The 27,411-nt window shown below is 39.8% G+C and overlaps 1 protein-coding gene across 1 annotated transcript in view; it reads left to right on the top strand.

Annotated features, from left to right (window-relative positions):
• Positions 1-26,080, top strand: part of PDE7B (phosphodiesterase 7B) — an 82,572-nt gene extending 56,492 nt beyond the window's left edge. Inside the window, exons 3-12 of the mRNA XM_086461210.1 lie at positions 5,139-5,290; positions 6,564-6,627; positions 8,218-8,313; positions 10,014-10,114; positions 11,571-11,702; positions 17,904-17,995; positions 18,966-19,110; positions 21,060-21,156; positions 25,240-25,320; positions 25,863-26,080. Coding sequence (XP_086317336.1) covers positions 5,139-5,290; positions 6,564-6,627; positions 8,218-8,313; positions 10,014-10,114; positions 11,571-11,702; positions 17,904-17,995; positions 18,966-19,110; positions 21,060-21,156; positions 25,240-25,320; positions 25,863-26,080 — 1,178 coding nt within the window. The remainder of the gene's footprint in view (positions 1-5,138; positions 5,291-6,563; positions 6,628-8,217; positions 8,314-10,013; positions 10,115-11,570; positions 11,703-17,903; positions 17,996-18,965; positions 19,111-21,059; positions 21,157-25,239; positions 25,321-25,862) is intronic.
• The last annotated feature ends 1,331 nt before the right edge of the window (positions 26,081-27,411 follow it).

The raw sequence follows: 27,411 nt of genomic DNA, 5'->3' as shown, positions 1-27,411 counted from the left end.
AATCTGTTCTTCTAGAACACCAGTGACTTTTCCAAAATTCAAATTTGAAATACTATGTTTAGAATTATTTTTAGATTACCTTTGCTAGTTCAGCTATCTCTACTCAGGCTGCTATTGTCTTTTGGATGATATGATAAATCCATGATGTAAGAAGATACTAAGAAGGCACAGCAATTTGTTTCTATCATCAGTGCTATACACTCTTCTTTATAAGAAAAATTTAGCAACCAAGTCATGCAATGAATGTGCCAAACAAGACTTCAGTAAAGGGGATCTAAATGCCCAGCATGATTTGACAAACAAAAAAAATGGACAAACAGCAATTTTTCCTCATATGTCAATTACGTATCTCTTGGGCTCTCAGAAAAAAAAGCATTCTAATCAGCTGTCAAGCCAGGAACCAGTGCAGGAAATTACCTCCATAACATATACGAACAGAGACAAGTTGTTTCCCAGAGTCCTTGCTGTTTGCAAATTGTCCAGACAGTAAATTGCAGGTCTGTTCCTCTCACCTTATCTTCCAAATATTCCAGCACTTTTCTGCCAATCCTGCCTGACTCTTCAGGAATACAGTTGTAGAGCAGTGGCTGAGTACAGAATATCTCTGCACCCTCAGAAGAGGGGAAAGGATATTGTAAACCGTGAGACTCAAAGGCAGGTGCTTGAGGACCTGATTTATTCTGCATCTGTTGGAAGGAAGAGGAAAAACATTTTCTGCTTCTGAATCAGTTGACTTTTGAAGATTAATAAACCTGTTGTTACCCACTCATGCTGCTGGATGACCTGTTTCTATCGTACACTGAGGTGCAATAAAATTAAAAAAAAAAAAAGCAATACTGCGAAGGAAAGCACAGAGGCCTTATTTGAATGCATAACCAAGTTTGTTTACTTTGAGAGAACAATAACAAAGTAATGAATGTCTGGTGCAGAGTTAAGTACATCCTTGTCCAAATTTGATTTATGTGATCATAAATCGTTTCTGGATGTTAACTCAACCATTGTTAACATAACCTCCATCATTTTTATATTCATGCTGCCTGTGGGCACACACTGGCACAGCAGCGTGAAAGAAATCTGAAACAAAACTGGTAGCAGTTCCTAGTGCAGGAAACCTCTTTCCCTGAAATAACAGAGCTCAGGGTCTAGTGGGCCAAAGATCATGTTAAGGTGAGCAGATCTGTGTAACTGGAGGAACTTAGGAGAGAGAGGCATACCAGGAGAGAGATTCCTGTAGCTTTTTAACCTCTTGAGGGCCACATGCAGTATCCACACATCATCCATGGTCTGATAGTGTGTATATGTGATATGGCCATCAGGTTAGCTAAAGAAAAATGCAACTAGTTTTGCTGCTTGCTGAAATGCATCAGGATACACAGTAGAAGTTAAGCATTTGTGATGAATGCTTATATGGACGTTTCTGTAAATGTGTATGTAATCATACAATAATATGTCTACGTAATTCATACAATAACTTTGTTCAGTATACAAAAAAACGGTTTCTCCATCTAGGCAGTAACTCCACAGGCTATAAGGATGGGTATCTTTTAAGAGCTACAGATGATGCCTTTTTTAGGTAAGCAAAACATTCAGAAGTTGCCACAATGATTAAAGATAAACACAGTTCTCCAGGGAAGTTTTATGGGTGTAAACAAAAGCTATTCTTGATTGTCTTTCACGTTCATTTCAAAATTGCCCATAATTACTAAATCCTTCCCATGTGAGCCTTGCAGCTTGTGTTCTTTAACTAGGTAATATAGCATATGTTTTAGTACCCATAGTTCCACAACTGAAGTTCAGTGATACCTGCAATGATATTTTTGATTAATTTACTTGTAATTCAGTTCAACATAAGCAGAAATAGCTATCAATAACTCTTTATGTTTTAAAGTCACTATACGACTTACATCAGGTGTCATTATTGAAATTTTATATTTACAATTTAAATTGAAATTTACAGTTGTCAATAAAGAAGTGGTATGTTCAGCATATTACTGTAAGTCATTCATATAAACACTTAATTTAATCTTAAAACCTCATCTTGATTTTGTGTCAGCTGCTGGATCCCATATGCTGGGAATAGCTCTTTGCTGCTTGGAGATTCCGGTGCGACTGCTGAGCTGAGGACCAAATTTGAGCATTCACTCTCAGCTGCTTCACCTTTTTCTCTTCTTTTTTAATAGTCCTTTTTCTCTTAACTTCATATGGCTGTGCATTTCTTTTTTGCTTAACACTGATATTGGGAGGAGAAAGAGAAAATGCTGATGAGATTATAATAGTTTGGGGTGTGTTGTGCTCGAAGAGGGGCAGAGTCTTAGTCCAATTTTATGTAAGACACCATCATAATAAGGTACATTGTTGTGGATGTCATAGTAATCTGTTATGGGTCATAGCAATCATCTGACAAGTCTTGTGATTCTTGGACAAATCAGTTATTACTGAAATGACCCAAAGGATGTGATTTTAACATCCAGATTTTGCATGTGGATAGCCTGTGATGTGGCGTTTGGGCTATTCTATCAAGAGCTCAATTTTGAAAATACATTTCCTACTGTTCCTTATCAGTATTGTGAACTCCTTCCCTTACGAATGAAAATATAGGGCAACAGGTTATTCTAGGTGATCTTTTTTTTTTTTTTTTTTGCATATTATATTGTAACACAGTGCTCGTCTAAAGCAGCAAGTCATGTTTCAGGGGCACTGTCTGCCAATGATTAGATTTCAGCTGAGACTCGTGACAACCACGCGGAGCAATGTGACAGAGCAGTGGCAACAAGTTTGATAGTTCAATTCAGAAAATGTGTTTCACAATAAGAAATTATTTATTTCAACCTGATGTGTGTGTGGTTTGGTAAATACTGTTTTGTGCTACTGCAATAATCTGGTAATCCGAGGGGTAAAATAGCCACTTCATAATCCAATGTATGGCTGGTTGTTGGCACTCGGGCCAAACTTTCACCTCATCCACAGCAAACCCACATGTGACTTTTAAAGACAGTTTATGGGAACATAGGTGGCAATTTCAGTCATCCATCTTTAACTGAAAAAACAGATGTTAACTGAGATAAAAATGAATTGGAGCAACTACTTGTTTTTAATGTACAAAAGGGAAGTTTTCTGTACTTTAAAATTTAAACTTGTTACCTGAAAGCAGTGATATTTTGAGGGCAAAGATGGAATTAGGGGAGTTGGAAAGTAGAGAAACAGCTGACACAAGTTTAAAAAGTTAATTAATTGTAAGAGTGTTTTGTTATCCAGGAATTAAACTGAATGCCAGCCACTTCTTAGCAGCACTGTATAAATGAAAAGAAATGTGAAAACAAGTCTACTGGTTCCTCCACATGTCGCTGTCACTGGATAACTGTTAACACCTACGTTAGTCACTCCTTCAATGGGCCATGAAATTGTTCCAGCTTTTAAAATGTGTGAGAGAATTAAGGCAGGTGCTGGCACATCATAAATGAAAATTTAACCTTCAGGCTGGTACAGTAGTGACATTGTTACTGTTTGCATTCTTGAAAACACATGGCTTGTCAAGTTGCAATAAAATTATTTTATGCTTTTATATTATTGAAACTCGGTGGAGTCTTTGGGCTGCCCATAAGTGTGAGACTTACAGGTGTAAGAAAATATATTAATTATTGATACCCGGTATGTGCGTATGTATTTTTTTGTTGTTACTGACTTTGCGTCGCTCAATAGCTGTTGGATTATTTAAGGAAGAAATTTGCTACAGAAGAAGCTCACACATCTGTTGTTGGAGAATCAAATACTGAACTATCTATGATCCAAAAAACCTTAATGACTTCTCTGAAAAACCCCTCAGAATAACAATTCTCATAAAAACAGCATACAAAGTAATATTTTAATTTCATAGCAGAACAAGTACTCAACATTTTTTCATAAAAAGAAATAGCAGAATAGAGAGTCATCTTCAGTCCATGGATATTTTTCCTGAGCTCTTATTTAAACCTGAAATCCAGTGAATTGCTATGCCTATGCAGCTTCTTATCTCAAGCAATCTTTACTGTTCTCTAAAAGGAGTGCTTAATCTTCAGTTTCTTAAAAGGTTCCTCTTATGAATAAAAACTGTGTTGACTCTTACTACCTTCGAACAACTGTCCAGTTTCTGTGCTCTCTTTTTCCAAACTTACACCAGACTGCAAAATGAAATCATCACAACTCTGTGTATGAGGCTCTTTTAGAAGTTCAGATGAAATTGCCTAAATCATTATCAGTTTTAAGAAGCCTGCATACTATTCGTACTAACAATAAGGTAATATAATTACTCTAATTACTGATTCAATCACTGTATAAGAACTGCCTTGATTTTTGTGTCACATTTAGCCCTATACGAAAATCTCCTAATACAACATGAGGGAACTAGAATGATCCTGGTACTGAATGAAAAATACATATTGTGTTGTGCAACCAGAAATGCATGTATTGCCTGACTATACTTGCTATTCTAATTGTAGAACTAAAAAATTTTCTTCATTTATAATTTGCCTTAATATGTAGGAAGGACAGCAGACAATATAACAGGATTATTAACTATTCTTACTTCTTTCTCTCTTTTGCACATTTGTGCTTTCAAACTGTATTTCGAGGTCTCTTCTGGTGTTATATCCAAGATCACCTTGTATGCCAGTGCTATGCAATTTTAATGTATTCCAGTGACATTCCTGTGAGGTAGCAAGGTAATGCTAACTTTAGTTGTATAGTAGGGAACAGAGGCATAGAAGAGTAAGAGTAGCTTTCCCATACTGACTAAGAGCAGCTAACTCTGCCCAGTTATTTAGAGTCCCTCTAGACTGCCCCAGTGACTTGTGTATCACCCCTGCAGTGACTTAGGCTGGATCACATTAAAGTCTGTGGCAGGCCGTGTACTGAACTCAGATCTTCCAAGTGCTATGTTAGTAATCTTCTTACTGGAATGTATATCCTTCCTGAAATAAACAAATAAATTATATTATGCTGAATTATAAGGATTTAATATTGCTCCTTCATGTGGATTGGCAAGAAGCATGAAGTTTATGATTTTTGTATCACTGTTTTAAAGTCTTTGCTATTTCTGTTATTAAATAATTGAGAATGTCGTCCTGGGTTTCATGGTTTTCTGTACTGATTGTTTTTCACAGATACTACGCTCTCAGGGGAAATTGGCACCAAGAAAAAAGTGAAAAGACTGTTAAGTTTCCAGAGGTATTTCCATGCATCCCGGTTACTGCGTGGAATTGTACCACAAGCCTCTCTGTACCTACTGGATGAGGACTACCTTGGGCAAGCAAGGGTAAGACGGGTCACCAAATTTCCATTTCTTTTAATAATATTTCAGAGAGTGTCAGTTTTCTATCAGTCCTCAGAGAAAAAAATGTAGGGCTGTTCTTTCTTAAATGACCCACGTTACTTGCCTGCCTCACAGCAAACAGACTGTCCACTCCTCTTTTATGGTTACAGCTTTAAAGACTGAGTCTCAAAGCAACAAGAAAAATGTCTAAATCTATTCATCGTTTTCTGATTCTGTCAACTAAAATTATAATCTGGATTTATTAAGGATGAAGGATCCCTGGCTGAGTTACTGATTTAAGTAAGTGCAGCCTCGACACAGGATTTAGTTCATCCGCTTGAAAAAAGACAGATGTCTCTCAGCTGGTATGAAGCAGCTATTAGGCAACCCACAATAGCTCTCCGTAATGGCAAAGGCTAGGAAACAGGGAACATTCACTGCAAAGAACTTCATAACAATCAAAATATAACTCTCTCATTTTGCAGCTCTGATACTTGCTTTGAATAGTATTTTCTAGCAAAACTTGCACAACTGATGACACTGGAATTACATGCCCAGGAACTTTTGTTCTCTGCGAGAGAAGATTGTGTGCTAGGCATTAGAAAGTAATTAAGAATCCAGAACTCATTTAAATATAGACTAACCAATGGGAATAAATGCACATTTCATTCACATATATGCCATTGTAGGTCATACAGTTAGTCCAGACTCAGTCTCTTGACTGAACTGATGTAGCTGTAAAAACACTGTATGTGGTGGTAATGATGGATTCTTCTGCATGGCTGAGTGGGCTTCACAGAAGCACTGTATCTAAGTTTATAAAAGCTATTTCTGTATATTGGTTTGTTTAGCAAAATGTAATTCATATTCACCATGAGAGCTAGGATTGTGTTTTGCAGCAATAAAAACCTAAGAGAATTTGTACTGAATTGATTTGGGGATGCAAAAGAACAATAAAAATGTTGTGCAGGAAAAGGGAATATTTTCATAATATTTTGTTTTATATTATTCCATGTTTTGAGCTCCATTTAGAAGGTATTTTTAGTGTCAGCTTCAAAACCCCCTCAGTTAAAAGTGCAAGCGTATTTTATGCAGTGTAGCTAAATTTGGTTCCTGATGTCTCTGGTATTTCAAATACATCTCTATAGCTTTCCCGAACAAAACTTTAAAGCTGCGTCAACCAGTCCTGTGATTGATTAATGTGGAAAAATAATTTAAATCTACTTTACAGTCTGACATACCAGTCATTTGCCTTTTCGTATTTGGTTTTTTCCAGCATATGCTGTCCAAAGTGGGAATGTGGGATTTTGACATTTTCTTGTTTGACCGCTTGACAAATGGTAAGTAATTTTCGAAAAGTTTTTATTTTAATATCTCTTATATATGAGTATTCTAAAAATCCCTAATTGCTAACTGTTTCCAGTTGAGATTACTGGAGATAAATTTGACCAAGCTAACTTCTCTTAAAATCATATCATTGAATATTTTCAGGCTTTTCCTGAACTGTAAGATAATATTTAAAGTGTGTTTTTGTACTAATCTAATCTCCTACATTTGTTTTGGTCACATGTTCAAAGTGTTACAGTTTCCTTTACCTGGAATATTTGAAAGGTCCTTTAAATATACCTATTAGATACATTGGTCAGTAAGTCCAGACCTCCATAATCAGTCAATTTCTATCAACATGAAATACCTTTAACTGAAGATACCCTTGCTTCTGTTCAGCAGCAAAAATTAGGAAATTCATTAAGACAGTACAAATATGTGAAATGTTTTGTTTAAATATATGCCTGTAACACCACACACACACCAATGTCTCAGCAATACCTCTTGATCAGGTAACTGCTGAAGAGCATCATGATCACACTTCCTCCTTTCTGTACGGCTCATAGGAGTGAGGGATCTCATTAGGTTTGGCTGGGGCAGAAGGTGTAGAAAAAAGTTGGTTTAGAGGTTAATTCAGCTGAGTGACTGGCAGTGAGGAGTGGAAAGGACTGCAAATGGCAAGGGAAGCAAAAGCATTATCCTTCTAAATTACTTTTCTGCACCCCTGCTCAGTAGTCAAGGCCAAGTAAATTTCCATGTCCTCTTCGTACATATATTTATTTTCTTTCCTTAGTTACATTCAGTAAGAAAAGACTCCCTTCAGACATTGTTTATACATTATATGGGTTGATTGGTTTGGGGGTTTTTTTTTCTAACTTTTCTGGAAACATTGCTGATGAATTACACAGTGCAAATTTTTTAAAATACTGTGTGTATGTATAGTTGATCATATAACACGAATTGGCTCAATTTTGCCAGTGTTCCCAGTATTGGATTCACAGTAAGGCCAGTGTAATGTTACAGTGGGACTTGAGACTGTAAATGCTGCAACACATTTTTCCTGTCTGCATCATTATTATGAGATGCAGTTGTAGCTGAGCTAGGTACGTGGTTTAATTACATCTTTGTATAGCCATATGTAAAATAAAAAAAAAAGAACTACAAACTACTGATTTCTCAGTAATTAATGAATTAGTACAGTATGGCAAACTGAAGTGGCAGAAAAGCCCTTCTTTCTGTTGTTTCTGGAGGTAGAACAGGATTATGAAGATGATCTGGTTCTCAAACAAGCCTGTCAAAATATTTCCAGTTAAAACCATGTCAATTCACCTTGGGTGTCATGTTGAAACAGCAAACGTGACTTTATGGCACCTAGACACAAGAATGGCACTCCTCTGGTACAGTGGTACCATCAAATCTTGGTTATATGTAGGAGTAATTTATATAAGCTACTTTTGAGTATATGAGTGTCATCTAAGCTGTTATGGTAGGAGCTAAGGTGATAGGCACTGACCAGTAGTTAGGAAATTACCAAGATTTTTAGTCTTGCTTGGTTTGTAGCTACATGTTAAGAGAATCTAAGAGTTGTTCCTTTCTGCTTTTAGGAAACAGTCTCGTAACACTGCTTTGTCACCTCTTCAATGTGCATGGACTTATTCACCATTTCCAGTTAGATATGGTTACATTACACAGGTTTTTAGGTAAGTACTCACCCCAAAGCCGTCTTTAAATGCAGTTTACAGCTTAAGTATGGTATCAGAGAAGGCACTGGCTTGGTCTGCGTATCTGTGTAAAATCATGATGTTGTTGCAAATAGTTCACCAGAACATTTCCGTGATATATTTTAGCATACAATTTACAGGCACTTAGGTACGTGGTTCAGTACCTATTAAGTCTATGGAGGGACTTAAAAAGGCTCTGCCTTGGGCTGAAGCATCCCAGTACCACAATTGCACTGGTTATTTAAAAAAAAATATACACCATGCAGAGATGTGGCTGGCTAAGTAGGCCCACACAGACAGACAGACATTGCAGAACCTACCCATGCACAGCACAATTGTGGTGCAGTGTAATTATTTTAGTGACTAATAGACCACTGAGACCCAGGGCAGTTAAAAGCTTATGTGCAAAATTTAACAAATTATATCAAGCTGTCTGCACTGAATAGTGTTGATGAAAGCCCCTGCTGCTGTTACTGCCAACAGAAATATTAGCCCCATGCTGTCAGTGAACCAAAAGAAGAAATTGGCCAAAATCAATTACTTTTTTGCATCATGTTTTGAATGCAGCTGAATGCCAGTTTGTAAGCTGTCAGGCAGAGTTTCCAAGGCAGGGTCTCTTCTTTAAGACTGCCTAATTGTTGCTTCTGGAAAGCATTCCTCCGGTGTGGGCACAGACAAAAATCTCCCTGCTGTTTCTAACTAACTCCTGCGAGCAGCCATGAAGTAGAAGCTCAGATCACCAGAGCTAGCAGTACTCAGGGTTTAAAGGACTATCCACCGTAACCTCAAATGCTTGTGGAGCTGGAAACAAACTGAAGGCTAGGACTTTCTTTGGTGCTCTCCATGCTGCAAACAAGTACCATAGGAAATTTTCTTGTAACCTTTCTGTTTCATTAATTTGATAGTGTCTAGGAAAGCACTTTGGCAAGATCATGTGCAGTTTCCAGTGTTCACATGGTGTTGCCATGAGACCACCTAATGGTGCAGGCATGGCTGCAGGGGCCAGCTGAGTGTGAAGCACACCCCTCGATGATTTTCTGTGCAAGTGGAAGCTGAGAGTTAAAAGGTTGGTGCTCCTGGTCCGGCTGGACCAGTTCCAGCACAGCAAACTAAAACAAGAGGGACTGGTGTTTTAAAATTAACACATAGATTAATAGACTAAAATTATCACAGAAGATTTTGTTCCAAATACCCCAATGCCGTATCTTTGATTCTCTGCTTGGACGATGTAGAAATGCTTGGCTATACTTAGTCACTCAAATAACAAATGATGCCAGGGTATCAGGGCCTCACCCCCTGCTGCTGTAAAATAGGTGGTACTGCCTTAATGACATCTTACTCCCCTGTCACAGCAGCCTAAATAATTACACTCCGTTGTGGATAAATTTGCCTCTCTTCCTTATTTATTTTACTCCTGAATGAGAGCCTTCACTAAGGCAAGAAAGAGTTGATTTATGAACTAGACCCAGTATATCCCCTTGGGCCTCACAAATCCTTTCATGCATTTTTTCTCTAAAGGTATCACAGTAAGAGCACCAGTCTAAGTAAGCTACAGCTATTTGAAGAAACTCCTTAGGCAGCTAACTGTAAAACCTCAAATTGTGTTTTAAATCCGGTTCCCACTTGTGGCCATGGCATTCAGAGACAAAAGGATCTTTGTTTTCTGTTTTGGTTCCCAGTTATGGTTCAAGAAGATTACCATAGCCAAAACCCATACCACAATGCTGTCCACGCTGCTGATGTCACACAAGCTATGCACTGCTATCTGAGGGAGCCCAAGGTAACGACAACCTTTCATACTGATGTTGCTTTCAGATGATTCTCAATTTTTTTCCCGGGATCGGATAAAAAAAAAAAATACCAAAAAGCTATTTTTAGATAGAGGAAAATGATTGCATGCTTGAAGTCAGCAACAAGTCAGTAGCAGAGTCAGCTGCAGATTACAGATGTTTCAAACAAGCTACTGGAGTCACTTCTCATCATGCAGGCGACGTATCAAAGTGCTGTTGTGTGAGCTCCAGCTAATATGACCGTATGTACCAGCCACCCACGGGTGGCTGCAGTCCCCCCATCCCAGCCAGCAGAAGGCAGCACGTGCCAGTGCCTCAGTCACCTCAGGGCATAAGCCCCTCACACCAATAATTTCAAAATACCACATTGGACAGCGCAACACCAGAAACGGGGAAAAGGGTCCCTTCGACTGGGTCTGTTGCAAGGGTGTCCTCTGCACGAGGGAACAGCAGCTTTTGACTGCTGCAGTGAGGGTGTTACTGGCAGGCACTGTAATACTGTAGTGCTGAGCCATGGTATAAGAATATAACGAATATTTCCTGGCTTGACTGCTAGAATTAGCAAGTTGTTAGACCAGAACATACTAGTGGTGAGGACAGGAGCAGGCTCCAGCTTTCCTGGATTTACGTCTTCTACAAGATCTGCAAGTCCCTTCTGTCAAGTGCTGAGGACAGCCAACATCCAGAATCTGTACCATAATGCTCTTCATTTCTCATCTCAAGATGCTTTTTTCAGCTCATAGACCTGTACTCTGTACAGACTCATTGGGCTGGTAATAACTACCTCACTCTCAGAAGCAGACAATGCTAAGACTTCCTTTTTTTTTTCCCAATTATAACAAAATTTGCTTCATAATGATAGGCTGTATAGAAGAAAAAAATCTGGACAGGTTTTTGAACTTGGATGTCTGAAGTTAGAAAGGTAAATTATGTTCTCTAATAAAATACCTGGTTTTGAACTGAGATATCTAACAGCCAAGTTTGAAATTTCAGAAATTTTTACCTGCATTTTACAACACAGTGCCATGCTAGAAAAATGAAGCCTGATGTATTGTTGGTAAATACTGTGTGAGGCAGAGCTCTTACCATGTATGCTAATGTATGCCAACCCACTCGTATACTTTACTTTTTTAAGCTGCATCTTTTAGACTATGCTCAACTACTTCTATAATAACAATCCTTATATTGCCATGAATGATAAAGAGATAAGAAAGACAAACTGTAATAAAATATGAGTATATAGTCTGATACCTTTATAGATGTTTGTTCAACAGTCACCTTAAAACATTGTTCACAAAATTTATTTTATATTTGACATTTGTGTACAAATGCCTGCAAAATTGAGCAATGCCACGGTGTCAGCTGGCTTGTTTATTTGCCAAAAAGAAAAAAAAAAAAAAGTGCTTACTTTTCATATTCTTGTTGTGATTAATACATGTGATTCAGCTTGCCAACTTCCTCACCCCATCGGACATCATGCTCGGACTGCTCGCTGCTGCAGCTCATGACGTGGATCATCCAGGGGTCAACCAGCCCTTTCTGATCAAAACTAAACATCACCTTGCCAGCCTATATCAGGTAAAACTTCTCATCGAGCTGATAATATGTAAAATGGTGTCAAGGAGCTTTTAAGCAATTTGCAGTGAACTTTAACACCAAAATCTGGCAGCGGGGCAGTGTTGATCACATCAACCTTCACTTTAGAGTCTGGACAATTTCAGTTAAGCTCATCACAGGGGGTCTCTTCTTACAGCAAAGCTGATACACATGAGAAAGAAGGTGGAAATGTCAGATACTGTTGAGGACATTTCAGCCAAATCAGTTTCCTGGGTTATTTCTGCTGTAGCTCATCTGAGGTAAGGAACTGTGGGTAGGAGATTTAAAATCACGGCGAGACAATTTGTACTTGATTTTCCTTCAGAAAGCAAGTAAGCAGCAGGCATATTCTAAATTGATGTTGCACTAAAAGAAACTTTTCCTTCATGTGGTTCTAGTAAAATTAAACACTTAATGAATATTACAATTAAAAAAAAAAATAGAAGATAGAGGAAACCAAAGGAAAAGGTGTAGATATTTACAGAAACCTGCCTAGGGATATAAAGAACTTAAAAACAGCCACTGCAGGTCACAACACAGGCTGTCTAGACTAGTATCCTGTTTCTAAGAGCAGCCAGTAAAAGATCTCAGAGAGAAACATAAGCCTGGGATAAGTATAGAGTTGTCCTTCACCTGGTATACATCCTCCCAGCTCTTGCAAGCAGTAGTGGAAGACTTCCTGAAACAAAACACAGACCCTCTTGCTCAGTAACTACCAATGAACCCATCCTACCCTGATTTTTGTGGTCCTTTTTGAATATGTTTGTAGTTTTTGCCCATGGTAGTCACTGTAGCTCTGGATTTTATCTACAACTGTCCTATGTGTGTAATCTTTGCATGCATGTTTACGTTATTATGTATGCACATCTCTGTTCCTTACATTATACTTCTGTATATGCAGCGGTGCAATGCCGTGAATCGTTTTGGTTACACTAACTGTAATTCATAGCTGATGAATGGAGAGGGCATTGATTTCTAGCCTTTGGAAGAGTCAATTTCAGCCTTTGTAATAAGGTGTCAGGAACAGAATATCCCAAGTTAAAAATTAATCTAACTGAAGAAGACTCACTAATAGCTATGTAACTTTCTGCACATACTTAGCAAATCGGGAGCTTGCTGTGATGTGCTTGTTTCTCTTTTTTTCCCCTACTCAAGCAGCATTTGGGTTTTCCCATAAGAAGTGGATTGTGTAACGGTGCAGCTGTCCTGCTCTGAGATATGGGAACGAGCCGGACTGTGGGAGCCCCAGCCAGGGCACAGTGATGCTGAGACACTTAAAACTTTGTGACTGGCCTCGTCACAAGCTGATGCAGCTTATTAAGTCATACCCATATGTGTCTGGTGCATTTTGCTCCAGTCTTTTCTAAATGTCAGGCCAGCTGAGTGGGAAGGCAGAAAAGCCAGGGGACTAAGCCAAGGGACTTTGGGAAGGTTATGTTAAGGATCCTTTGAAGAAGAGTGGGCAGAGCCATTCCACAAAAACCCTGATGCTAGGAAAAGGTATAAACAACTGCTCAAATTAATAGTGGGAAACAGTAATGTATAATTAGGTTGAAAATCCAGGCTGACTTGAAAGAAATGTAGCTAACATAAAATATTAGTGTCTTGGAGAGGTGGTTTCTGCTTAGCTAACTGGGCTTGAATATACTTTCAAATTTTGGTTAGAAAAGGCAGTGACAATATAGAACATGCAATCTTTCAGCAGCAAATGAGATTTTTAAGTATCCTGTTTAGGGACGTTCACTGGCAAGTTTTACTTGTATTATTTTATCTGAAATTGATCCCAGACTGTTTCTGAAGATTTTAGTAGTATACAGTGTATGGATGCCAATAAAAATAACAATGCTGGGAAAAAGTTTTGCTGAAAACATTTTTAGTCAAAAATTTAGATTCAGTGAATAGTCTTTAAAACAATAAATTATTTTCTTCTCAAGACTAGTACTTTAACATGTGCTTGAAACTGAAACAGTTAGAAGGTTTTTGGGTTTTAAGTAGCAGAGCCACAGAACTGCTGGGACTAATCAGAAAAAGGATCAAACAAAAGTAAGTTTATTTTAGCGTAGCTGGCTGTCATCTCTCACTGAGACAGTAGTAATTGAGAGTAAGGGTTATCTGTTTATGGCATCTCTTTGCTCTTGATTGTACATTTTAATTAGAACTTTACATTTGAATCATCCAGAAAAAAAGGTTTTGCAAAACAAGGTCAGTCAGTATTTGACGAAGACGCAAAGTGTTTGACAGCTTCTGAAATGCATATATGAGGAGAATTGTGTTTCAGGGAGATAGGTGTCATCGCCAAGGAGTTCAGAACTTTCAATGTTTATTTTCAGACTAAATTCATATTTTATGCTGCAAGACATTTTTTTGCAATCTATAGGGTAATTTCCACAAGAGTCTGTTGCATGTGAGGCACCATAGTTTTCTACAAAATAAGAGTGCCTCATTTAATTCATTTAAGTCTCCAGCATGATAAAGACAGTTGAGAGTGTAGAAGGTGACAACAGGGATCTGGAGGTCACTTACTTCTCCTGTGAGGAGCATACCACCATTCCCTGTTATGTGATGCAGACTTTGCTTCTGATTTTCGTTGGCCGTTAAAATGAAAAATAGAAGTTTTATTCTTTCTTGATAATCATTGTCTTAGGTCTCTGTAGTCTTAAAAGTCACAATTAACTCAAATTCTGGTTGATACATTTTGGCTTTCCAATACTATTTCTGCTTCTTTTGACTGAAACAAGGATACAATTCAAGGTTCCTCAGTCAGATACAACCCTGCCTTGTAGTTACCCAAAACTCCACATCAAACCTAACACCAGAAAAAGTCATACAGGTTTTGTTGTTTGGTTTTGGTTTTGTTTTTTTAAAAAGAAACTCTGTTTTACTGAAAATGATTTATGAATTTCCTAAGGGAAAAAAATGGCATTGGTATAAATAAAATGCTATTTTTAAACTTCAGTAATAAAGAGTTGAGATCTATGTTTGCCTGGCTTTTGTGTGAAGGGTGATAGTTTAGACATCTAGAATGATCAGATACAATATCTGTAGTATGAAACAAGTTTTAGAAATCTATGAAAGAACGCTTTACAACTGTAATACAGATGTATATAAACTAGAATTAGGAAAGTATGTTTTGAGTATCAGTTATGACAGTTCTACTTTGCAGTCTTCCTTAAAAGCACCATTTCTAATTAAAGTATCATTTGTAGGTATTTAACATTGTGTAGTTAAACCAACTGCTCAATGACCAAGACTAGATGACCAGATTGAAAGAAATTTAGATCCCTTTCCACTCTGAATTAAAATTGGAAGTTTCCTCTGCACCTAGTTAATAGCAATAACTCTTAAGTTATTATTCTTTTCCAAATGCATATGACAAATGTTTGAATGGCTCAGGGAATGTCACAGATTGGAAATGTTGTGATAGTCTAAGTAAAAAAATAGGGGGTTTCCCTTACAGTCCTAAAGTCTGTCTTATAGCAATCTGCAGCCTTTAAAACAAGCCTATGCTACTCAGTTTTTTTTAAAAAATAAAAAGTTAGGGGAAGTAGAGCTGAGAACCCCAGTCTGCAAGCCAGCACATAGACTTTTCCCTGCATGCGTTATCTCACCACCAGCCTCTAGGCAATCAGATAGCTCATGGCAATTAGTCTCAATAAGGCAGTAGAGTGTTCCTGGGTGGAATAGCTGACTCTATTAATTGTTGGCAGCAGCTTCAGGGATTCTGGCTGCTTGCATTTAAGAGGGGAGTCATATGACTTCATGCTCAGTTGACGCTTGTTAACTTGACCTTTCTTTTTGCCCTCCTCCACGTACTTTAAGTGTGGGAAACTAGACAGTGCAGCAGCTTTGGTTTAAGTTTTCCCTATAGCAGCAGGCAAAGAGCAGAAACTTACAGAAGTGGAAATACTTTGGGATGGATACCTGAGTTTGCGTTTTCCTTTGAGCAACTATTAGTTGGATGCAAGAAAGTTCTTGGGTGCCTACACGCTCAGCCCTGTTCTGGGTGGCCTTCAGCACGGCCAAAGGGGAACTGCATCCATGAAGTGTAATTCCCCAGCTGAGGCAGATGCTGCTGAAGCAGCTCCTCCCAGCAATTAACGCTGCCATGCTGGAAGGGATGTGGGGACACAGGCTGCTCTGAGGGGGATCTCCCCATTCAGGGTGTTTCAAGGGCGCAGTCAGACTGGGGTCTCAGGAACTGTGCACACAGGGACTGTCTTAAACGAGTGTAAGCCTTCCCAAAAACCAAAGGTGACAGGCAGCATTTGTCTAATTTACCTTAGGGTAGGAAGATGGCAGCCTGTGGACTTGGGGTGTCTGTTGGGACCAGGATTCAGCTCCGAGACTGAGGAGGAGAAAGAAGCCGAGAAAATTATTGTTATGTCCTATTACATTCCCTTATTTTTCTTGGTCAGAGTGTAGGGTTGCAAATGTAGGCAAAAGGAGAAGAGGGATATTTAAGTTGGCTAATGAACAGAATTGCTGTCAAAAGTAATTTAGATATTGCATAGCTGATCCTGAGTTCTGAGTCTGTCAGCTCTTCCAAGGAAAAGGACTTAGTCTGTGCATAGTTGGAAAGTTTTGGGGTTAGTTTTATTTTGGGGTTTTTTTTTAATCCCCGATATCCATGATGTCTATTAAGGAAACAAAAAAAAACCCAAAAAAAAAAAAAAAAAACCAAACCCCAAAGAAATACCGAAGCAACATATTAGTGATTGTGTGAATTCAAAAGCAACAGAATGTACTGCAGAAAATACTGCAGTAATAGGAAATCAATCCAATTTGCACTCTCACCTTCGCAGTAATTTTGAGCATGAAATTTCAAGAAAAATACTGACAAGATGATCAAATCACAAACTGGATCTTGGTTAGTGGCATTTTTTAGTATTTCAACAGTCATTAGATGTGACAGGATTGCAAAGGAGGATGGGGAAGTCTTAAGGAGAAAATACTGCTTAGTCCCTCTTGGAGAAGTGGAAGCTGTGCATCAGATCTAACAGGAAAGGCAGCACTACTGCAGCTACACCTCAGAGCTGTGGGACTGTGCAGAAGGGAGCCAGAGATTGACAGTGGCTGAGAGAGGGATTCTGACTCTAGTTTCCCAGTTGGCAGTGATGGCGTGGAGTCCTTGCTCTGCTACCTGCCTGGAAGGTTTGGTTGTGTTTGTGTGTTTTTTTAATCTGGTGCTCATCTACTGCAGAAGCTATAAACTGCCCAAAACAGGAGTCAGATGCCCTAATTCCCCTGAGATTGTCCCTACTGCTAGGTGACAGTTGTCTTGTTCACACTGTGCATGTTGTTGTGGATAACCAAGGTCTGTACTGTTCACTCTAGGGGTGCTCCGCTGGGCTGCTTCTCTGCAGCAAGCAGATGCTTTTGTGAATTAGAAGAATTATGTTACAGGTTTCTGAACAAATGACATTTTGGAGGCATTCAGTGCTAGAAAGTACGCTGTGAACTAAACAAGTAATGACTGGCAAATGCATTGCCTGTTAGGATAGTTGTACAAAGTCATCAGACACAAGATACCAAATTTATTGTAATTTACAGACAACCTAGAAAGACGGGTTTCTGTTCCCTATGAATTTTTCAGACCTAACTTTGGGGTTCCACTTAGCTGGAAGCAAACAAACAAAAAGTACTCAAAATTTGTTGCAGACTAAGTTGCTGAAGCCTGCAGATGCTCAGTGACACTGTTAGTCCTCTTGCTTTCCCTGAGCAGCTGCAGGCAGCTTCCAGTTCCCTGGCTCCAAGGGAAATTTGGCAGTTTAGTTCTCTTGTTCTTGTCCGCTCTGTATTCAAACTGTAGAAGCTGAGAAGTCAACCTCGGATCAGTAGGAGGTAAAAAGATGATTTTGCACTCATGCTTTAATTCATTTGTTAATAAATCTGTTAGAATGCAAGCTACCTCCCACTCAGATGAGATTAGCTGCTCTGTTCACAGCAGGACTCAAAAACTGTAGAACAGGACTCTAGGGCTGACCTTAGCTAGGAAACCTAGAAGCACAAGGTCCTTAACTATAGAAAACCAGGCCAATTCCTCAAATCCAAAAGGTGGCTAAAACCCACACATTTTAGGCTCATGTTACAGCACTTCCAGCCAGATCTAGGCATCATGTGCTACGGCAAATCTGTATCTGTACCATGGATACCTGCCTAATCCTTAAATTTATTCCTCCCTAGAACGTTTCAGTGCTAGAAAATCATCACTGGCGATCTACAATAGGCATGCTTCGAGAGTCACGGCTCCTCGCCCATCTGCCCAAGGAGGTGACGTAAGTGTCCGCTGGAGGAAATGTTTCTCTGAACGTAGTCCATGGCTTCCTTCGCTCTTCTTAAAAGGACACTGGCCAAGAGGCCCAGGCTTCAGAGTAGGCTGAAATTCCTGCCCTCTCTTGGTGCCAGTATGAAATCACGAGACAAAGTTATACAGCAGAAGTATTTTCTAAGACTTTGCCACTTCTGCAGCACAGGAATGGCCACTGTCAGCATGGGGAACATGGGGAGTCCCAGCAGGAATGGACCTTTTCAGATGCGGTGTTGGCATTTTTCATTTTACATAGCACTAACCAACTACGGAAAGATTTAGTGATTAAAAAGCATGAAATCGAAAGAAAAATGAAGGAGTTGGTAGCATTGAGACTGCTCAAGACTTCCACACCTGACTGAGAAGGTGTGGTACAGTCTCCATTGTCGTTTTGAGTGAAGCAAAAATACATCCAGCAGCATGAGCACTTTGTTGAAGTTGACGCTAACTTTTTACCTGCTGGTTACTGCCACCAAGGAATGGGGATCGAGCCCATGAACAGCCTGCAATATTAAATTTTGCATCAGAACAACAACATCAGTTGTACTTTAAATTACTTCAGTCCAGTCCTTCCCAAGTGCAACTTCAAAGTTGCAGTATTCACCACCCAGCTCTGAGCAGCTGAAGACGTGAACATTTTTCTAGATGCATCATGCTGTTGTTTGGGGTTTTTTTACTTTTCTAGCACTTTTCAGAAGCTTTCAGAACCACCTATGCTAACAAGCATTTTTCTTCTATATATCTATTCCTCCTGAACCCTTTTAGGCAGCTAGAGCAGGTGTACCCTGCAAACCCCAGCAGCGACTGACCAAACAGATCAGACTGGGTCCGTAAAGAAAGAGGGAGCTTTATGCTAACTATGATCCATAGCAGGTTGTTTTGAACTACTAACAGTCAATGGTTCCATGACTGAAGGGGCTTATTTTCCTTAATTGCAGACAGGACATCGAGCAGCAGTTGGGCTCCCTGATCTTGGCAACAGACATCAACAGGCAGAATGAGTTTTTGATCCGTCTAAAATCTCACCTTGACAATCAGGATTTGAGGCTGGAGGATGCACAAGACAGGCATTTTATGCTTCAGGTAACTTTAAAAAATATTTTTCCACTACTGTTTTTTATTAATTTTTCGAGTCACAGTATTTCCTACTATAAGTTAGAATGACATACAATAGTATGTCTGCACATCAGCACCATAAACACTTTTCTTCTGCCACCTGGCGTGTCAGGCAAGCATAAGGTGCCTCCAGAATTTTCTTATGTAATTTCCTTGAGTTAGAAAGCTGTGAATGCAACAGATACAGGACAGTGTCAAATGCTGAGAAATTAAGATAAGCTATTATTTTATTTCCAGGCCACTGCTTCTTTTGCCAGGTGATGCTTTGGTTATAGTCTCTCTTCTGGCAAGTGTCACTTCACTGGTGTTACTTTATAGCTCCGTGCAAGAGAGCCCCCTTGTCAGTGTTCCTTCCAAGACAGCCTGACATTAAGTGCCCAAGTCCTGTTCCTGTGATGGATGTTCAGAAACTGCCTCTGCAGAGACAGTTGTCATGGCAGCAGGTGCTTCTCTAGTGGATCTGCCCAGCTGGTGAAAAAAACATGCTTTAAAAATCAAATAGGTTCAGGCTGGTTCTTCCAGCTAAGCTGCAGTCATTAACAGGCTCTTCAGAATAAACTTCTACCTGTTAAAGCGTTATTGTGATTAAAGTAGCTGCATATACATGCTTCTCTGGAGAAATTACATTAATTTCACTCTTAAATACATAAAGGAGTTTAAATAATAGTTATAATTTATAAAACAAACATCTACATGTTATCACTTTGTCAAGGTTACAGGAAAGGTGACAGGTGCAAGGGAAGACGTGCTGATCTGTTAATTTTGCCCCCTCCAGCAGCGTGGGAAGTGTAGTAACTTGCTGTCCTGTCCTCCGTCAAAGACGGTCTTCTTTCAGGTTCCTTCATGGACCATGCAGGGTAGGATGATAGGCTTATCATATTTCTGGACAGATTAAGCAAGAAAGTTGTGCAAATACCAGAGGCAGAGGGATTACAGATCTCAACGATGTCAAACAGTTTCTTACATGCACAGACATGGTGAGATTTAGTTATCTGGTGGATTAGTTGTGGAAGAAGAAAAGAAAAAAAATTGAGAAATCGTGATTGATGGGGATAAGTGAAGAATGTTTGAAAGGTCATTGTAATAGACAGTGACATTTAGATTAATCAATTTAATCCAGAGAGAAAAGTGACTTGGAGACTTCCCTTCTCTAGTTCACAGGTCTGAATTTTTACAGGAAATTTTTCTTATGTTGTTCTCTTGGGTGCCAGAATGATTTCTGACCTCTGTCAGGCTAACTGACTGTGTTCAGTCTGTGAAGAAATGAGGCACATGACATCTTGTTCCAAGGCAGTAAGACAGACAGCCTATTACGTGGTTTGCTTTTCTCAAGCAGTTACTTGGTTTTAAAAACCTCTTGCCCTCCTGTACTCATGCCCCTGCAAAGCACTCCAAGGTACTAGTTAACTAAGTGAAACCAAGCTGAGGCAGTGTGGAGAGCCCTGTGCGTAGCCTTGTAAACAAAAATATGCAGACATTAAGTGTAATTGAAGTGAGATGCAAGGTCAATCACTGAGACCGCAGAGAAATGATGCCCAAATACACCAGCTTGGCTCTTCCCTTCCTTGTCATCAGCCATGGATGCTGAGCCAGGCAGTCAGCAGGAGCCAGCCTGAGGCTTTTGTTGGCTTATTCCTTGCAAGGAATATCCAAAACACTTTGCAGCCTTGGAATGTGGCCCTCCTCTTGTTCTCACTACGGTAAAGCAGAGGGCTGAATGAAAGCTTGTTTGCAGCTTAAATAAATGCTCTTCCCTCAAAAGGCAATTTGGGTGAGGCTGCTTCTCTAAAAGGTGATATTAACCCTTCCTAGCACCACTGGTGAGGCCTGGGAGTTTCATGATTGCAGATTTACTGCTGAAGCACTTCTAGACAGTAACTCCTTTTCTCACCACTACATTTCTTCTTTGCTTTCAGATTGCACTCAAGTGCGCTGACATTTGCAACCCTTGCCGGCTCTGGGATCTGAGCAAACAGTGGAGCGAACGGGTCTGTGAAGAGTTTTACCGGCAAGGTCAGCCCCTTCACACGCGGCGAGCCCCTTTCACCTCAGCTTTCCAGGTTTTTTGTGTGGCAAGACAGAGGTAGCATTCAGCCTACCCAGCTTGCCTTGAAATGTCCCTCAAGAATGAGCCGTTGAAGAGGTACTGTGCCTCACTTGAAAAGTGGGAAGGGGTAGCAGAGCAGCAAGCGTTTCTTCGCCCTCACTGCTCTGGTAGCAGCGTCAGGCAGGAGGGAGGGCTCTGCCATGCCTCAGCAGTTGAATTCGGCTGGAGAGCCCACGGCTGGATTCTTCTCCAAGAACCCTCCAGTCACCATTAGCATTTCTGAGCTGCAACAGCACCAGGGCTACACTGCACCAAAATCCTGCCACTGTCCACTGTGTTTTATCTCGCTTTTCATGCTCCAATGGGAGCCTTACCCTCGCTGTTTCCCAAATATGACATATTCTTCTGCCTACAAATGCAGAGAAAGGGTTCAAACACGCTTCCCAGCACACTGTTGAAAGAGCCAAAGCAGACAAGCCAAAGCTCAGCTAGGACCTATTGCAAATGTTTTCAAACCCCTGCAGAGAGCGCAGTCAGGCAGGGGTTTTTTTGAAACACACTAATTACACAATTTGGCTCCATCTGCACAGGCAAGGTCATGCTATGCTACAACACAGGGTGCCGCAGAGTTTAATCACTGCTAAATTCTTTGTTCGGAGCATCCTGAGAGCCAAAGGCAAGTGGTACAAACACTGGAAGAGCACACGATGAAGTTCTCAATTAATTTAAAATTTTGCATTGCAAAATTAAGCCACATCCAAGCTGGTACCTGGTACAGTTAGTCCATAACAAGGACAAATTGGTCAGGAAGTTAATTTTCAGCCAGTGTCAGTTTAAGCTGGTGAAATGTCTTTGACTTTGATGCTTTTGAAGCAACATAAGCAACTTGACAGGTGCAGGCTTATTTAGTCAGATGTATAGTCAAGGCATAATCAGTACCCAGCTCATGAGGACAGAGCCCCAGTTGTATGATACCTCACCTTTAGTGTGTTGAGGGACCATGCTGAGAAAGACAGCACTCAGCTCTTACAAATGTAAGCTTTTTCCCCAAGACTCAAGATTTACTAGTATAACATCTAAAATATACCTCTGAAAGGGGACACTGGAGCATATGAGACCAGTAAGAAGCATAACAGGGAGAAAAAGAGCATTTCATGTGGGAGAACACACAGAAACTGTGATCTGACTATCTCTAGCAGCTGTATAATCCGGTAACTGATACAAAACCCAATATTAAATAGCATGTATTTAGATACTGTTATCACTTTAAAATGTTGGTTTAGACCTCTCTACCCCTTTACACACAGTGCTGGGGCTGAACGTATTTTTTGTCTCTTGAGTTTAACATTTGCAAACTATAGCTCTCATGTTTTGATTTTTAACTATAGATGAAGCAGATAATACCACAGTTAGTGCCTTGTTTAATCTTCCTTCTGGAATGCATACAAAGTTTCAACATTTTTTGTATGAAACATTTCTAATGCCATTTTAACAGAGACTCAGATCCTCATCTTCCAGTCATCTGGTGCATCTACACTACAACTATTAGCAAATAAAATATACAACTCAGGTACATTTGAGGGAGCATCTGATGCCTACAGCAGTTCCTAACACAAACCTTTCCTAGAAAAATACTTTAGATTGTTCTCAGATGTTTTAACAGTCAATTAGAAACACAGGGTAAGTAATGCAACTTGATTTGTTTATATAAATCTGGAACTGGCAAGAAACAAGTTTAAGAAAATGGGTAATGTTTAAGCAACATTAATGATCAGTTTCACTGGTGAAGTTTTGAAATTGCTTGGAAGGTTTTCCACAGCATGAAAGTTCTCAGCAACTAATTCATGCAGTTATTTTTATAGTAACTTCAAACATAAGAAAATTTACTATCATTTAAGTTCTTACCATACAAAGGAAAAATCTTATTTTTGTCAATTAAATGTCTTGTCAAAGACAAGATGTTGATACACTTTAAGCCAGACAGGTCAACAATTTTGAACCCAGAATACCTATAGAGGGGACATCACTGGAGTTGTTAGACACTTATTTTTTCAGTTAAAAATTTTTGGAGGAGGTAGAGGAGAAGAGGAGGAGAGTTGAACTACACATTTGGAAACATGAAAATGTTTCCTCAGTTTTGCTGAATTCTTCCTTTTGCTTTTATGTGAAGCTAAATATGTTTCCCTAATATTTTCTAAATATCTAATTAAAACTGAAAATATTCCCGTCATATTTAAGAAGAAATTGCATACTGCAGGGAGAAGAAAAGCAAGGCTTAAAAATGCACATGGTATTTTATACAGGGCTATAGATCTTGAGTAACACAATAGCATTTAAGTCAAAACTGTCTATTAGTGGGCAGAAAAGCACTTTTAAACAAAACCAGTGCATTTAAAGCAAAATGTTTCTTTATGGAATGAATACGGTGTTTTGTCTGACCTAGCAAGTCCATCTTACTTATGGGGAAGTTTTGTGTAACCAGCCCTCACTGTATCCTTATTAGTAAATCAAATGGACAAAATATTGTCTGAGAGCAAGTGGCACATCTGAGCTTGCATGGTTAGTCTCCCTTCCCTCCCATACTGTAGACGGGAGAAGTCCTGTTCCTCAGCACTGTACCCTGGCAGCGTCTCAGACAAAGCTAGCAATCACATTGGGATGGACGTGTTGCACTAACAGACAGAATTTAAAAAAAAAAAAACCACACAGAAAAAACCACAAACAAACAAACACCACGAACAACAAAAAAAAAAAACCCACAAATGAAACCTAACTAACTCACATCAATCTTTGCGGGGAGTAATTGCTTGCATGGGGAAATGCAATCTCTCCAGCAGAACAAGTGATTGTTGGGATGGCAATGGGTAAATGAGACTCCCTGAGCTGTTTTTCTGCTGAATTCTTAAATCCAGCTGGCCCATGGTACTCTGTGACCACTCCAGCATACGGATGATCATTGCTATTGATTACCTCTCCTGTCTTAGCCATAGACAGAAGACTCTTGCATGACCATTTCTGCACCTACAGGAGTAGAATCATTCAGGTTGGAAAAGACCTTTGAGATTATCAAGTAGTTTCTTCTGACTGTTTATAAGCATCTTTGCAACACCAAATTTGGTCAGTTGTGCAGCAGGAGCAGTCTGGAATGAGCAGATCCCCCAGACAGGTTGTTCTTCAGTAATTTGAAACAGACCCCGGGTCCAGTCCCAGCAGGAGCTGCCTGCAGGAATCTTCAGGGCAGTCCCAGATCTGCACTTAGAGACCTCCTGTTCCAATTAGTCAAATACTCTGCTATGAAGGTGGCTACTAGTTCAGCCAACCACTTTAAGTCTGCTGTCTCAAGTCAGTCCTGTGCAGATGGCTCTCTGGGGTCTTCCTAGACCACCCAGAGAATTAGCGCTGTAAGTTCAGTGCAGCAGCACAGGCACAGCCCTGATACCCAGCTACACGACAATAATAAGACAAACTTTTAATTCATCCTTTTTCCACATTTATAACTTAAACTCCATAGCTCTTGACCCATGAACACATGTTGCCGGAGCCTGTGCTCTGGCCCTAATCAGTTTGTTAGTGCACAAACAGACGTGGACTGCCAGGCTCCGTCACCCTGCCCTTCAACAGCCATTTCCACAAGCACATGGTAACAACTCACACTAGAGTACTAATGGAGGCACATTTCTTCTAAAATAAATATTCTGCAATTTTCTACTAGGAAGACATTTGGACAAACTAGAATGTCTTAAAAATCTTTCACGTGAGAACGTATTTTAAAAATTAAGGTCCTCAGAACACTTAAGTGCTCAGATTTAATGTTCATTCAAAAGTCATCTTTCCTCAGAGAGATTTTTCTTTGTATATATACAGTATCTCCGATACCTAAAAAAAAAAAGTCAAAAAAATTAAGGTATTTAGACATTTAACATGGTCGTCGTTGGTGGAAGATTTCAGCTGCTCAAATCCACAGTTGCAGTCACTGTAAGAGTTTGGCATAGGTATGGAGATGAGATAAAAGTGGCAGAAATTTTTTTTTTTTTTCTTTTTCCTCACAGGTGACCTAGAACAAAAGTTTGAACTGGAAATAAGCCCCCTTTGTAATCAGCAGAAGGATACAATACCAAGCATACAGATCGGTAACTATTAGTTTCATTCTCCTCTCTCTGTGTTTATCTCAGTATGCACAAGCTCAAAGAGGAACTTCAGTGTGTGTCCCCTTTCCCCAATCTAGTTGTTTTAACATAAGTACTGCAGGTACCATAGAGAGTCACGATTCACATTCTAAATAAAAATTTTCAATAAGAAACATAGCCAAGCCAAATATTCAACAGAAAGACGAAGGAGTCATTGCATAGAGAAAAAAGGGGCCATTCTAATACCGTGGAGAAAAATTGCAGCCAATGTGATTAAATACTGGTTCCTTTCTAGTCTAAAATCACCTCAGAGAAGGATGCTGTCTCTCACAGCTTTTCCTGTTACATGTATAGATAGAGCTACATCTTGTCATGCGCTCTGGTCAAAAGCTGTGCATTTCAAAAGGAATTGATGGCTGCTTGAGGGTTTGTCGTTATTTCTCATCAGGGATTTTGCCACTTACATTGCTGTATCCTGTCGAGGCGCTCTGTGGGGCAATGCGCTCATGGAACGAGTTTGTTCTGTCCTTTATTTGTTTCCCCAGGGTTCATGACGTACATCGTAGAGCCACTCTTCGAGAGGTGGGCCCAGTTTACAGGCGATACTCCCCTATCAGAAAATATGCTAAACCATCTCAGGAGGAACAAGGCCAAGTGGAGGAGTTTGCTCCACAAGCAGCACAGCAGTAGTAGGAGCAATGACCACTCAGGTCAAGTGACTGGCAGCCAAGAACAGACTTCAAATAAGGAAGAGACTCCTTAGTGGCAGCTTTGCACTTTTCCTTATAGCACTGCTATCTCCGTCTTGATCACAGCAGCAAACAAAGTCCCGGGGAGCTAGGAGCCTGTTGTCAAGACTGTGGAAAGGGAAGAAATGGCAAAGCAGAAGCTGTAAGGGTCCTCACAAACAAGCCCGCGGTTCTGCTGGGTTCCTTTCTGGATCTTCTTCACGTTCCTCTCCCCGTTCTGCGCATGCCTGATGCCATTTGTCACTTCTGATCATGAACTGCCTGAATGCAGCATCCCAGTCAGCAGTACTGAAGCCAGGCCAGTTACGGCTGCCAGAGAGCAGGGAGTACTGAGAAGACAGGGGAGATAAAGGCACTCTTGGTTATATATTCATTTACCACAAGTCATACTGTGACCCATGTATATAGGCCCAGAGCGCCGTATGCTTTCCAGGCTGGCAGCTGGGCTGCACATTAAACCACCAGCATCTTCAGCATCCAGAGGACACTGGCTGAGTGAGCGCTCACAGAGGGCAGAGAGAGTCTGGTTATTTTAGTAATTAAAACAAAAACCTTTTTAACTTTTGTATTCTGTGCACTAAACAACAGATCTATAAACCTTGGACTGAAGCTACTCTCCATATACACGACTCCAGTGTAACAAGGCTCATTTTGGTAATCATTTTTATGCCACTTTGGATAAAAGACAGGCATCTTCTCATTGCAAGGAACAGTATTCCCTCGCAACTGAAAGGGAAGGTGTTGTACAGTCTAAACCTTTGAAACACAAACAGATCTATCTTTTGAGTACTGTTTCAAGTAACATGTTTATATTCATACGTGTACATTTTCTGTAAATACAAAGCGCTACTGATTCCCATGCCAAAATACTGGAGTACTGTGGGATTGCTACCTGTAAAAACATTGGCACTGTGAACAGAATACTGTTAGTTTTAATACAAGAGAAAGCATTTGTAAATATGGTATAGAGTTTATTAATATACACCATTGTTTGTGGATAAAAGCCTTAACTTCTAGCATCCTTCACCTTCTGATAGCTGCCAAAAATCATATGATCACAAGATAGGATTCTGAACTGCCTTTCCACTATCCAAGGTGTATCAAAGGTCATTAAGGAATGAAGTCTGGCAGGATAACTTCTTGAATACTTCAAACACATTCCATATGGGTCCGTGTTGTTAATCCATGGCACCTTGCACATTTGGTCTAGGCAAATACTTCACAGAGCCTGAAGTTTTAAGTTCAAAAAACCCAAAACCCACAGCAACACCACATAATTTGACAGTTCAACCTGATTACCATTTATTCAAGAGTGTGAATTTTTATTAAATAGCTTAGTGATCAG

Source organism: Leptosomus discolor, chromosome 2 (assembly GCF_034619465.1).
Source record: "Leptosomus discolor isolate bLepDis1 chromosome 2, bLepDis1.hap2, whole genome shotgun sequence".
In the NCBI taxonomy this organism is placed as follows: Eukaryota; Metazoa; Chordata; class Aves; order Leptosomiformes; family Leptosomidae; genus Leptosomus; species Leptosomus discolor.
Note: the sequence above shows the minus strand (reverse complement) of the source record. Positions and strands in the feature narration are given on the sequence as shown.